Raw genomic sequence first — 15434 nt, 5'->3', positions numbered from 1 at the left:
AATTACTTGTATCTTTTCAGGTCAACATGAACACCCTCACTATCAATAACATAGCCCAAATATTTAATAACATAACAAAAGAGCACTTTTCCTTGTTAGCATAGAGTTCATGGTCTTGAAAGGCGGAAAATACTTGTTCTACATGTTGCAAATGCTCTTCCCAAGTTTTGCTAAAAATGAGAATGTCATCTAGATACACCACTACAAAAGAACTAGTGAATGGCCTGAGTACATCATTCATCATCCTCATAAATGTGGTTGGAGCATTTGTGAGGCCAAAAGGCATCACCAAGCATTCAAACAATCCCTCCTTAGATTTGAAAGCTTTCTTCCATACATTTGCTAGATCAATTGGCACTTTATGGTGCCCTGATTTTAAATCAATTTTGGTGAATAATTTGCCCCTCTAAGCTGGTCCAATAGATCATCTATTTGAGGAATTAGGTCTTTGTTTTTTATAGTGATCTTATTCAATGCTCTATAATCAATACAAGGTCTCCATGTTCCATCCTTTTTCTTTGCAAGTACAATTGGGCTACTGCAAGGAGATGCATTTGGGCAAATATGCCCCTTCTAAATCAGCTCTTGTATCTACCTTTTGATCTCATCATTTTCTAACATAGATCTCCTATATACTGGCTCATTGGCAATGGTGTCCCTAGAATCAAATCCATAGAATGTCTAACTTGCCAGTGTGAGAACACTCCTATTGGTAACTCAAAACACATTTTGATATTTTGTTAAAATTTATTCCATTGACCTTTGTTGTTTTGTTGTGATGGACATGTCGGTATGGGAATTACCTACCATTTTTTTTCTTCCTCAAAACGAATCATTAATAACACAAATGTACCAGTTTGGGCAAATAATTTTCTACATTGTTTTGTACTAATCAAGGATGCAGCGTGAGTAGGACTTACCTCTGGTATCCGATTCTTTTGTTCACCCAATTTGATTGACACTTCGTGGCCTAGAGTCATACACCCCATCGCATTGATACATGTGAGGTTGTCCCAATAAAATATCACACAGATCAAGAGGAGCTACATCACAGAGCACCTCATCTTTAAATGGTTTTATCGAATATGAAATACGACATTTCTTGTTTACTTGAATGTCTCACCCTTAACCCATAAAATATGGCTATGGGTGTGGTGGTCTTCAAATTTAGTTTTTTTTACAGTTTTAACAGATATCAAATTGTTTTGGCTACCACTATCAACAATAAAATGCAAAGCTTTTCCTCCTACCAACATTTGTGAATGAAATAATCTCTCTTCATCATCCCGAGCAAATGCCTTTGTAGTGGCCACTATGGCATATAGGTCAGTCTCAATGCTATGTTCATTTTCCTTTTGCTTTCCAAAAGTTGTCACCTCGTGTTCAACAGTTTCTTCATGGGTTTCCATCATTAAATTCTTTATAGTTCTGCAATCTTTAGTGTTATGAGAGGGACTTTTGTGAACTTCACAACACATACTTGATTCTTGGCCTATTTTCTTCACACCCCATGTCTTCTTTCTTGGTGAATTTAGAAATGGTTCCTTGGCTATTTGTTTCCCTATAGGTTTATTACCTTCACCTTTCCATTTGTTGTTTCCCTATGGTTCCTTGGCTAGTCTTTAATACCAAGCTTCGCAAAAAGAGAATGAAATATGTTAGTGTACTCCTGAACTGATTATTACTTCTTCTGTCGGAGTAATTGCCATTGCATATATTTCTATTCATAGGTATCTTTAGTGTAGTATTCTTCTTTTATGTGCTCCACAAAATCTTCCCATGTGGGTGTACTATTGATAATGAAGAAAATTTGTGTTCATCTTGTGCTACTTAGGCTTCTTTGGTTTCTACATAAACTTCTCATGCCAAATTCACATGAATCTCAGCTTTGAGGAGGGTAAATGTGATTTTCTCAATATCTGAGATATTATTAACACAAAAATACCTCTCCAATTTTGACAACCAATCATCAAAAACATCTGCATCAATTTTCCCTTGAAAAGTTGGGATATCAAACTTTACATGTACTTTAAAAGGAGTTTGCCTGCTAAATATTGAATTCCTTGGATGGCCTGCAACTCTTGTTTTCCCAACATCTATAAAAATTGTTTAATCATTTTTTCACGTTGTTTATTCAATACATCGTCCACTAGTGTTTTGAAGGATTCTTCTATCCCGTCAACCTGTTGTTTTGCCATCTGCGATCATGCGCATCTCAAAGGAAGATAATTTGAAGGATCTCTCATAGCCAATCCCAACCTTTGGTAAGTTGTGCATCTTCCACTAGTGTTTTGAAGGATTCTTCTATCCCGCCAACCTGTTATTTTGACATCTGCAACCGTGCACGTCTCAAAGGAAGATAATTTCAAGGATCTCTCGTAGCCAATCCCAACCTTTGGTAAGCTGACCGCATACGATGGGACATACTAAAGTGAACAAGCTCTGATACCACTAATCTGAATTATGATTCCAGATAACACCTGATGTGATACTTGCGATATTGTTAATTGTAATGTGAACAAAACGATTTCTGGACAATAGATTATGGAAGCCAAAAAGTGGTTCATTTCATTCAACATTCAAGTTTATACAAAGTATGATGAATTTGAAGGGCCACCAACATCCCTTCGAAAAGAAATGAACAATCCAAATAATGTTTACTACAAAACAATATATCAAAACTACGAAAACTATTAAAATTTTGTTTTAAATTTTAAGTCTACTTGTATAAGTCATAAATTTCAGCACATAGCTCAAAAATGTATGTCGCTTACACTGTTGGAAAGATAATCCAATTATCTATCTCCAAATTTCAACAGCCAGGCCTGTTGGAAGTTTTCAGGGCCCATATATGCCTCGAAGGCCTCTAAAAATGCAAATGGCTAAAACATAGAAAATATCAAAAATTTAGGTTTTGATATTTTTCCATTTCTACTATTTCAACTTCTGTTGGCCGTTTTGATATTTTTCCATTTCTACTATTTCAGCTTCTGTCGGCCTCCTCTGGTAGATCATGGACCATGTTCTAATCAATGCCCATATGCTAGACTCGCCTAGGCATTTAGAACTAAATATCTATAATATCTATAATAGAACTAAATATACAATTGCCTTGAACATATATTTGTGTTCAATTCATAATTTCATAATTTTTAAAAATGAACCTTCAACACTCTTTCCACCTGTCTTGACGATGGACTTCACGTGAAAAAAGGGAGGAATTACAACATCCATTTCCCCAAATTGTCAGCAAAATGATGAAAACACAGTCTTACTGTCTTACATATGTTCATCCTATGCCTATAAGCTATGTACCACGAGAGCATGTCCCTACCCGAAAAACCAAGGTTTCCAAGATGGAGATGTCCCCGGGACGGGGAGAAGAGTATGGGACGTCCCCTCATCGCCACTAATCAGGCAAAAAATGCAAGGGACATCCCCGGTACTTGGGGACTTCTGGGAGAATAAAATGGGATAGTTGGCCATCCCTGGTATAGAAAGGGGATGTCCAGAAGTCCCGTAAGCATAGCGGGGACAGCCAACCGTCCCCTTTTTTTGTCAAGCTTAAAAAAAATTTAAAACAAAAAACTTTATTTTGTTTGTCCCTACTTGGCCATCTAGTGGGCTCTACCTCTCCAAATGCCCTAAAATGTAAAAAAAAAAAAAAGACAACATTGTGGTTGTTTTGTCATTTGTTTGGTTTTGCCTGTGATGTTGGAGTGTGTTGCAGTTGGCTAGGGTTTTCATTCTTGCAATAAGAGATGATTTTTTTGCTTCCAAGAGTTAGAACAGCAATTTGGAAAAGATTTTGTTTTCCACAAGTTCTAGATCAAGGTGAATAAGATTTCAATTATATCATGGAATCATCAAGTTGGAGGAACCAACTTGATCTTGTAAATTTACAGTGGTAAGCAATGTGTATACAGTATATTTCATCAAAACCCAAAACAATGTTATATATTGTCTTCCAAGTCTTCTGAAATCATCCATATTCTAGATTTATATAGCTTTGTTAGATAAGAGAAATTAGGGTTCAAATTTAGATGACAGGCATGCTATCATGTTGAGATGTCAACAATCTTTGTCAAGATTTCACTGTCAAATGTCAAATTGGGATTCTATAGGGTATTCATCAAAACCACAATCATAGTGATTGAATGATTTTCAAATGCTTCCAAAACATTTGTCATGTGTCATAGGTTACAGAAAGTTCCAAACAGAGGTTGCTATAGTACAAAAGGCAATTTTGTGCCAAATTTCTATTTCTAGGCAACCAAAAGATCATGTTAATTGGCCCTTTATTTTATTACTTATTTTAGGAATAGACTGCTTGAAAGTTGTTTTAGGAATAGATTTCTTTAGAAGTGGACACATTGGGGTATTTAATTTGAGCTAGTTGTGAAGAGGATATAAATTTTCTATTTAAAGATTCTTATCCAAGCAATTGGGAAACAAAAACTCAAAAAGGGAAAATTCTCTATTAATAAAGGAAGGCGTCATCCACAAATAGCCATTGACTTCTTAAAATAGAATAAATAGCTCTACGTATCCCCCAGGGATCCTTTAGGGTGGGCTCCCATCGACTTTGCATGCAGACCAATCACCATATTGACCTTGGGAACCGGATTTTCCACATCTGTGACACCAAGTGAGTCAAGACCAAGCTACACTTTTTATTCCATTGCCCCATCTATTACAAGATCCATGAGAGATTCCATTGTCTCTTTAGGGATTGACAATCCTTAGCTTCTTTCTTTAAGTATACCGACCAACAATGCTTGGCACTTCACCTTCACGAGGTCATGCTTCATCAAGATCAAACTTTACAACTTTTTTTCCATTGGTTGCCCCCACTAGAGGCACCAAGTGTTCACAGAGCCAACCTACTCCTAATCATGCCAAATTCGTGAGACCTTGTAGAGATCATATGCACAAGCATAGACCCTTCACCCATAGTGGTACTCAAGGATGGACACGGTCTTGGATATCCTCTTGCCACGACGACCACCTTTAGTTTTGGGTTACTTCCCATTAGCCGATTGACTATTATTGGTTGTTCACCGCTTTCGGATTCCAGGTGGTGCATCTCTTTGCTCTTTGGCTTTGTTTGTTAGCTCTTCCCCGGACATTGTTTGGTGTCCCCTTTGCTTTTGTCTATTTGTTGTAAGTTTCAGTCCTTTAAACCCTTTTGGTGGTCTCTTGTTGGACATTAATAATTTTATCTTATCCTTAAATAAAATTTCAAGCCCAGCATGAAAACTTTTCTTATAGTAGATCTAAATAAAGTGTCAATAGTATCTTTTGAGAGCTTGGAGGAATAATTTGGAAGAAATTGATGATTAAAAGCGCCTTATATATCTCTACACAATGACAAAATGTAGTAGTTTGCACAACAAAAAGTCCACCACATACCACTTTTGGTCTATAAGGCCCTATCGTGTCCTCACTCGACAAAGCCACTCCTCCAACTGCACTCAAAGATAGAGTACGGCCTTTGGCCATCTTAGGCCAATGCCAAAATGTAGCAGTTTGCACAACAAGAAGTCCACCACATACCACTTCAAGTTTGTGAGGCCCTATCGTGGCCTCACTCGGCAACGCCACTCCTCCAACTGCACTCAAAGATAGAGTACAACCTCTGGCCATCTTAGGCCATCTCCTTCGATGTTGTACTTCTTTTCTGCAAGGAAGGTCACATAGTCCTTGCCTCAGCTATTCTTCGTCTCTTCAATTCCATCACTGGTATTATTTGTTCCTTCTTGACTACTACCTCCAATCATTGATATTTTAGCTTCCACTAGGGAGACTCTTAAGTGTATCAACAAAAGGATTAGAGGCCCTTAATAAGATGAAGTTAGTCATTGTTCAGAAAAGGAGAGCTCCTTCATACCTAATCAGTTTTGCCACACTTGACACATTCATTGAAATTTCAGTAATTTGGCAGCTAAGAGCCATTGTAGAATCAAGATAACTACCAAGGGTAATTTCGTTGTTAACACAACTATTCCTCCCAAGGATTGGTCTTTCGAGAGCATTGAACCCTTAATTTTTCAAATTGTTTCCATGGATTTGGAAGCAAGCAATTGATAGCTAAGATAAGTAAATATATTGGAAATCGCAAAAAAAAACTACCAATGACAAACACAAGGAAAACTTCATCTCTGAAATCAACAGCCTTAAGACTATATAGAACATCTTTTGGAACCATCTACAATGCCAAGAATACACAGTCCTCAGATTTTGGATTCCACCAAAAAATCACAAGTATTTAGAAACTGGTTTTAGTACCAAGGAATTCCAAGTGGCTTTTTTTACCTATATTTTTAGCTAGTTATGCACTGTGAGAAGACTGTCTTTTTTAGATAAGCCTATTTTTTAATCTCTTTACATTCAAGAGAAGTGAATTCAATAAAATTTATTGATAGCTTTGTACTAGTAGTCTAACTGGAGATCATTAGTTTTGGAATTATTGAATAGAATGTTATGATAAACATTGCATTGTTTTCTAAACCTAATAAATAAATGTCGTTGTTGTGATATTCATTCCTACTCATTGCTAGAATTGGTGTTCACTAAGCTATTGCCTTTTTAATTGATTGCTTTGAGAAGTGGGTAAATCTATAAAACTATTTTATTTCATCTCAAAGCACTTGATTTTTGGATAATTGTGCCACATGAATACCAGCAACTGCATTGTACAGTTGTAAAAATAAAGTTGGCAATAATTGATCTTACTCCTCATTGAACACTTTCTCAAAAATAATAGTTGTGTTACAAGCTTCTAAAGAGTCTCCCTAGACAAAAGAAAAAAAAGTCTATACACACACCTATGAAAAACCTTACATCAATCAAATGTAAACACTTTCTGGAAAATATACATACTTCCTTTCTCAATGCATTCATCTGCGCTGTATAAAAGTCAATTGCATCAACCCTTTCACCCCAAAGTCCAAGAAACCCTTTCTGCGTGAGAAACAAAATACAAATGTGTTTAATAGTATATTGAAGTCTAACAGCAGAAAATCAAAACATCAAAGAATATCTTGTTTTATCTTTATCTCAAAAGATATTCTTCTAATTATGTGTGCCCTTCTAGAAAATCACATCACAACTACCATGTTATTTAAAAAATAAAATGACAAGCATAGAGTTTTGGAGACCACTAAGAATCAAGTATATATCATGGAAAGTTACAAGGTAACATGATAGATATTTTACATACCTTTTTAGTTGGCCTCTTTCCTGGATGTCTATCATACTTGTTTTGATTATAGGTCAACCAATCTTGCAAACTCTCCTTCTTCTTTACTAGCTTTGCTAGTTTATTGGCATTGTAAATGACCTAGAATACAAAGTGCAGGGTGAGTTTTTCCCACATAGCCTTTTAGTCTAAAATTCTAAATAATGAAAGATTAAAAAATCTTCAGTTGTACTCCAGTACTACGTTGGCAGCCAAAACCATATGATGGTTACTTGAGACTATGGAATCCTATTTGTGAATTTTTTGTCTCATATATAACTAGTGTAGATCATCTAGATATATTACTAGCCATAAGTTGGCAATAAATGAACCACAAAACCCAATTAAAAGATATATTTGATAGAATTATATAATCTAAGAAGACCTCTTCAATATAAATTATAATGAAGCATCACAATCAAACATAGGCGACTAAAAAGAGAGGAATCCATTACTTGCAGCCACCAATACTAGAAAATGAAAGCAATTTTAGCTTTTGGATTTGCTGAAGCCTTGCATTTTTGTTGGAGCCATCCACACCCACATCTTTCATTGTAAACTATGCAAAAAAATCTAGTGCAAGTGATATGACAATATCAAAACATATATTTGATATTGCTATATGTTCTAGAAGACTTATTCAATATGAACAATAATGAAGCATCATAATCAAGCATAGGCGACTCAAAAGAGGAATCTATTACTTGCAGCCTCGAAAACTAGCAAACGGAAGCAGTTTTAGCTTTGGATTTGCTGAAGCCTGGCATTTTTAGCTATCCATGTCAATCCATGCCCACGTCTTCCAATGTAAACTATGCAAAACAATCTACTGCAAGGGATATGACAATGAATGATGTTGGTTGCAATCTTTTCCAGCCAAACCTTGGGGTTCAATAAATTGGTATGTTGACACTCTCATACAGAAGAGAAAAATTTGGGAGTAATTTGAAATTCCTTCAAGATAACCTATATTGACATGTACTCAAGTCAAATAATAAAGACATGTTTGAGTTGTAATTCTCCCAAGATGAAGATAATTAACATAAAAGTCTATTCCATTGGAAAACTTTATTTTGGATGTTACTGAATCAAGAGTATAGACGTTGAAGATTAAACTAGCTTGAGCTAAACATAAGATGAGACAAAAAAAAGAAAGCAATGACACACACAAGTGTAACCAGGAAGGCTAATAAATGTGGCAGATTTGGTGCACATCATAGTCAACCTTGAGAGTGCGATTAGTAATATCATAATTATACTTAGAGTGCATTCTCAACTAAAAAAAGCAACAAGAAACAAAATGAATACCACAAAGGAGAAACTAAAACCCATGATCAAATCCTATGATTTCAAGTTTCGATGATTAACCAAATAAGAAATTCAACTATTGTGCCACTGCCTATAGAGATGTAGTGGTACCAATACCATTGTTGCTAGAGGCTAAAAGTTTGAAACTACATCCATTTGGCCAATGCCATTTCAAACATGTGAGCACTAATTATACTATTGATAACAATCATGCTCATTGGAGCCCAAACATTCTTATAAGAAATTGTAACTGTCTTTCAGAAGGTCTATCTATTAAACGATTACACCCAAATTGGTTGTGACTACTTGACAGTAGTGAATCCTAATCTTAAATGGGAAAAAAACACTCTCCAAAAAGAACAATGGGAATAGGTATGAGCCAACTTCAATTGATTATTCAATGTACACTTTAAAGATAACCTATATTGACATGTACTCAAGTCAAATAATAAAGACATGTTTGAGTTGTAATTCTCCCAAGATGAAGATAATTAACATAAAAGTCTATTCCATTGGAAAACTTTATTTTGAATGTTACTGAATCAAGAGTATACATGTTGAAGATTAAACTAGCTTGAGCTAAACATAAGATGTGAACAATATCCACCTATGCATATATAATTGAAAAAATTTTCAACAACATTTTATCAAAGAAATGCAATTGCATGTAATTAGAGTTAACATCTCAGGTAGACTATGAACTATACTCATTTGAGTTTCAGAAATGTATGGGATGTCAAAAAAAAACACCAATGTTGTAGAGATCAAAACAAGAATAAATGAACCTTTATGCCTAATACCATGTAGCTATCAAGGACGGAGAAGAAATATTTGACATACACTCCCAATGTTGTCATTATCAGGTTTTGTATAGACAAGATATTTGTTTCATACTTGTGTTCAATGTTTCCTAGCACTATTTTGGCTTTGTCCATTAGGGAGATCTTTCATGTACCAATGACCTTCCTTTATTCAAATGGATTCTTCCACTCCTATAATCCAAATTATAATAATCCCTTATTTTGCAAATGTATCTAACTCCAAGCTGGTTCTTGTTCACAATGATTGAATGTTGATGGTGATTAAGTGCTCTTTGGCTTTGTCATAGTGGAGACAAAGGAAAAGAAAGGTAATCGTCTTCTAATCACAACAATAGTCTTCTAGGATTCTAGTTCTAATGTTACTAATTGCATCACACTACCCTCAAAAGAGATATACAAGCCCCAACTTCAAGTATAAACGTTGATACTAAATTGGACATGGTAGATGATGATGTCAAACCAGTCTACAATGAGCAATAGACGAAAAATGATGGCAATTTTAATCAAATGGATTCTTCTACTCCTATAATCCAAATTATAATATTCCCTTATTTTGCAAATGTATCAAAGTCCAATCTGGTTCTTGTTCACGATGATTGAATGTTGATGGTGATTGAGTGCTCTATGGCTTTGTCATGTTGGAGACAAATGAAAAGAAGGGTAATCGTCTTCTAATCACAACAATAGTCTTCTAGGATTCTAGTTCTAATGTGACTAAGTATCACACTACCCTCAAAAGAGATATACAAGCCCCAACTTCAACTATAAAATTGATACTAAATTGGACATGGTAGATGATGACGTTGAACCAGTCTATAATGAGCAATAGACGAAAAATGATGGCAATTTTAATATTTAATCCCCTCTACCGATGAATAAATTCAAATCTTGCAATAAATGATTTTATCCATAAACACTAGACCAACCACTAAGCCTCCTTTGCAAGTATTGATAGAAATATTAAATGTCACCAACAACAATAGTTATGTAATAGGAATATAAATCGTCAAATTTTTCTAGACATAAGATCTTTGGTAGAATATTACAGTCAAGTCATCACAACCTTCAAAATTATTATTTTCATAGACAATAGAATTCCTATCACACTTCTAGATATAAAAAGTTTGCTTTTCCCATGGAAGAAATAAAAAAAAATATTATATCAACTTTCCTTCCACCAATGTTTCATCTCAATCCCACCACTACATACTTATGCTAGACTGAAATTTGATTAACAATGTGCTACATACTCATGATTGTTTGTATACTCATCTCTTCTACATACAATCTGCCCATCATAGATGCATAAAAGATTGAAAGCTCATCATAAAATGTCATGCCTTAAAAATCTCTTTCTTAACTTCAAATTCTTTCTTTGGAAAATCAAATACTAAGGTTATCCCTTCATTCACTTTGTGATTATTTATTGTGCTTCATCCACGACTCAAGTATCATATTATTTCCATCCACCGTGAACTCCAATACCATATGTTGCAAGTCTTGAATGTATCATTCAAGAAAAGAAACCATTGGATCCCAAATATAATATTGGAACCAACAATCTCAATCATGTAGAAATCGTAAGCCTTTGCTTCCTCCTCAAATTCAATGCCTATTATTGGAGTCTCGTAGGCTAACAGTGGTGGGTAGAGACTCATACTGGATACTCAGTGACCAGAGTTGCTTCTACAGTCAATTTGAGAGCCAGTTGGGGCAATTGCATAATTTTAGGGATTTTACTAAAATTTTGGAGATTGTAGCAATGATCAGATTTGAGGCTCCTCAAGACCAATATATGGTTTCAACTTTAGTGTGGCAAGGTATATTCCCTAGTTTCTAGGAGTATCACTAGTTTTTAGGGATGGGACTGCTAGTTGGCCCACATTGCCCGACACTAGTGACAGGACCAGTTCAATGGTTATTTGGTTGGTTTGGCTTTCCAGTTGAATAAAAGGAAATACTTTTAAATTTCCTAAGTTTGCATTTAAATAAATTAAAATAAAGCTATTCATATAGCTAATTGGAGTAATAAGGGAATTTTGGCTTTATTTGGTCATGTAGGCCTATGTGTTATAGCTTTTTGGAAAAGTCTTGAATTATTATAACCTATGTTCATCATCTTATACATAAAGGTCTTTTAATTGAGAAGATGACATTTTATAATAAAGGGAAAGACATATTCTCCTTTTGGGGTTCGATTGGCTTTGAGAGGGAGATAAAAGAAGATGTTGGTTCATTCTCTCATTATCTTTTACATCTTCATTCTTGGTATTTGCGATTTTTCTCTCAAGAGCAATTCTGGAGGACTGGGACGCAAACCTTAGAACCTGGCTATTGGGACGTAAACCCTAATAGATGGTTTCAGCAAAATTCTACAATATTATTTCAGTAGTTAACAAAGATTGTCAAGTTGAATGTTTGGGGGTGCTTGTGCATTGCACGTTTGTTGTTGGTAAACTCTATATTGTAGCCAACAGGTAGAATAGTATCCGAAAGGGCGCGTGACAGTTGAGTCACCGTTTCGGGAAAGTGTATGTACACCGTCCATAAGGAACTTTGGATCATCAACAGAAACATCTTTATAATATTGTAAGCAATGGAGTGCATATTGCGTATATGAATAAAGTATCTGTTTTGTGCTATATATTATTGTACTACATGCGATAAGTATCCTTTAACCCCGTATGGTAAACATTTGGTGTCAATTCCAGTCGAACCTAGAACGAAGTGTTATGAAGATTAATGCATAATTTGCTCAATAAGGATATGAATAAGATAAAAGATAAGGATGAATTACACATAGCACAATAAGTTTTAATTTTAGCACAACAGGCGAAGTGCAGACAAAAGTTTTAGCAGATTACCGACAGACACCAAGGGGATGAAGGAGCACAGACAAAGGGAGTGCATTCACCTACCAGACCGAGGAGTGTCGAGTAATTGCTAGAAGAGACTCGACAACGATTAAATTTAGTGGAAGAGACAAGGGAGGAGTTCCTTAACTTGCATACGCCGAGGGTAGAGAATCTGAACGAAAGGGAAGCAACTCACACAGCTCGAAGTGCCAAAGGAGCACGAGCGGGGAGTGAACTCTTTGTTCCCGATACACCTAACAAATGGATACAGGTAGAGAATCAAACAACTTCACTTGAGGTAGATCTTTTCTCACTAGGTAACACGGTTGTTGGAAGTAGAACGGTTGTCCGAAGCAGCGCGGTTGCGCAAAACAACACAGGTGCTTAGGACAACGTGGGTACTCTAAACAACGCGGGTACTTAGAACAATGCGGGTGCTCAGAACAGCGCAAGTATACAACAAGTACCACAGAATCAAAAGAAAGTAGCAATGGTAGCACCAAAGGAGAAATTGTTGAAGTTCAATGGTAACGGAACAATAGATCTGATCAGGCATTGCAAGACATGTGAAACAATATGGACGGCAACTAATTTAACGGACGAGGATGACTGGGTCCGACAATTTCCAGCGACCCTGGGAGGTGTAGCAATTGATTGGTTTGTGGATGCCGATCCTCAAAAATTGACTACATGGGCAGACATCAAGAAGGAGTTCATAGTAGAGTTCCAACTACTAGGGGATAATAATGAAATTGTAACAGAAATATACAGCACAAAGTATGGAAAGAATGAAACGATCTATGTCTATTCAAGAAGGCTGAAAGAGTTGGTGAAGAAAATGGAGAGCCCACTGGCTAACGGATTTAAAAAATGATGGTTTACTGAGCAGCTATGCCCAGCTCTGAAGATTGTACCTCCAGCATCGTATGTAGATGCATATAATCGGGCGATGGATCTGAAGAGTGAACAAAAAAAAGCAAGAAAAAGAAGCACAAATCGTCAAACTCAAACGATTCATTGTCTAAAAGTAGCAACAACAACGAAGAATCAAGCAAGAAAGTTTGTGTGTTGCAAAAGGATATGCTACGAATGACGGAGTTTAAAATTTGGAAAAGAATCTTGACTCGATAAAGGGGGAATTCTGGTGTACGAACTATAAGGAGGAAGGTCGCACAAATGGCTCCTACCCGAAAAAGCAATTTTGTGACATTTGCCAGATTGTGGGACATTCCATAAAGGAATGCCCGTTCAATATGAAGTCAAAGGGACACTAGCAAGTGTTACTGACGCAGGAAGTGTGCACTAGAATAAACACGAATAATGGTGCAACCTCAAGAGGATATCGCAACAATAACTGACGCAGAAGGGGTGGTAATAATAATAACAATAACAACAATGGAGGCCGGAGTCGGATACAGTACGACTTGAGCAAACAGTTGATGATACAATGTCATGCGTGTAACCTCAGGGAGCACTTCACCAGAGATTGTACCACGAAGGAGACGCCGCAGCTGTTATGCAGATGGTGTGGTCTGGGAGACCACGAAGATTCGAAATGCCTTAACTAGGGGGTGAATTTGTTAAGCATCGAAACATGTGATGAAGAAACACTAGCCATTACGCGTGAGCAAGCAAAGAAGGCAAAGTACCCCGATGCAAAGGAAGAAAAGAAGAGGTTGCAGCAAGCACGAAGGGAGTTGGAAAAACAAATGGAAACGAGAAAGTTGCAAGCAAATAACACTGCCGACACCTTGAAGAGGAACTTGGCTGAGAAAAACATGATAAGGCAGGATATGCAAATAGAAGTTCCTATAAAATTAAATAACCTTCTTACAATGCCTCAATTGCGGATGGCAATACTGAACATGACACCACTCCCAAAAGCAATGGAGACAGAAAAGGATGGCAATGGAGCGATTGCAACAGATCCAATGCTATTAGCACTCACTACAGGAAGACATCCTGCAATAGTAGAGATGGGTATCCAAAGAACCGTACTCAAAGACAATCGTCAACGGAAGGTCAGGCGTAAACCTGTTACTGGAGGATATATGGAAAAAGTTGGGACAACCTACGTTGTGGCCACCTACATTTCAATTACTCACTGTGGATCAGCACGGAATCAAGCCATTGGGAACCCTGATGGCGCAATTGGTAACTATTGGAACGCAAACATTTCTATTAGATTTCATGGTCATTCCGCTAAAAAGAAAAGAGTATGACGCTATCCTTAAACGAGGCTGGTTGGTGCAAGCGAAGGTGAAACATGATTGGAAACAAAATACCCTATCCATGGAACGTGGAGGCTGAAAGATTCGTAATCGACTTACACATGCAGATGATAGGTGAGGAAGCAATGTCGTCGGATTCTAAGGGCGAAGGTGAAGGGGATGACGAAAGGAAGAAGAGAATGGAACCTGATGAAGAGAGAGTATTGAGACTAGAAGGAGGGTCTAATGATGATGACCTGGATTCGGTGAATGGCCTACTCCATTGGCAAATGGAGGACTACGAGCTCTTTTCGAACTCTAATATGTTAAAGGGTCGATGAAGGTAATAAAGTAAAGGAAAATGAATGTCCAAAGGAATAGAAAGAAGCAAAAGAAGGAAAGGCTGTTACGGCTGAAGCTGAAAGAAATAACATACCGTATGGCCAGCACAAGAGAAAGAACATACCATACGAACCTAGCAAAAGGAAAGATTCCACCATATGGTACACAATGAACAAATTGCGCAGAAAGAAAAGCTTACACCGCACCACAGATTTAGTAGAAAGGTGTTGGCAGTAAGCAAAACACATCGTACGGCTTGCATAGGAAACAAAGAGGAAGGGGTTGATAAAAAATTCAACCGTATGGAGTGAAGGTTCTAGAATCAAGAATACAGTTGTTGATGGCAAAGAATGGCAGCCTCTGGAATTCATGGTACCAAGTTTAAGAATTGCAATCAAGAACAAACTGAGAGATATGGAAAGTCTGAGGGAGAGATTATACAATGTAAATAAGCTTGACGAGCAATGACTGCAGGCACAATGGGCCACAAAGGTTACACAAAATAGGCATAAGGCCACAGCATGACAAGCACTTGAAGTTGAACAGATTTCAACCAGGCCAGTTAATTTTGAAGTACGAAATCAAACCAAGAAAGTTCAAAGTGAAGTGAGTAGGACCATACAAGATACACGAAGTTGTCAATAATGGGGCAATAAAA

At 36.7% G+C, this 15434-nt stretch overlaps 1 protein-coding gene across 2 annotated transcripts in view; it reads right to left on the bottom strand.

Annotated features, from left to right (window-relative positions):
* The window catches only part of LOC149553566 (hyperosmolality-gated Ca2+ permeable channel 1.5-like), a 137781-nt gene that overhangs the window by 87408 nt on the left and 34939 nt on the right, over positions 1-15434 (bottom strand). For both annotated transcript variants that reach the window (XM_089788968.1, XM_089788969.1), the window contains exons 6-7: positions 7223-7342; positions 6883-6963 (exon numbers count right to left, since the gene is read on the bottom strand). In XM_089788968.1, coding sequence (XP_089645094.1) covers positions 6883-6963; positions 7223-7342 — 201 coding nt within the window. The remainder of the gene's footprint in view (positions 1-6882; positions 6964-7222; positions 7343-15434) is intronic.

The sequence above is a fragment of the Cupressus sempervirens genome, chromosome 6 (genome assembly GCF_028749045.1).
Source record: "Cupressus sempervirens isolate cs-2001-9-10 chromosome 6, ASM2874904v1, whole genome shotgun sequence".
In the NCBI taxonomy this organism is placed as follows: domain Eukaryota; kingdom Viridiplantae; phylum Streptophyta; class Pinopsida; order Cupressales; family Cupressaceae; genus Cupressus; species Cupressus sempervirens.
The sequence above is the reverse complement of the archived record's forward strand: the minus strand, read 5'-3'. Positions and strand labels throughout refer to the sequence as shown.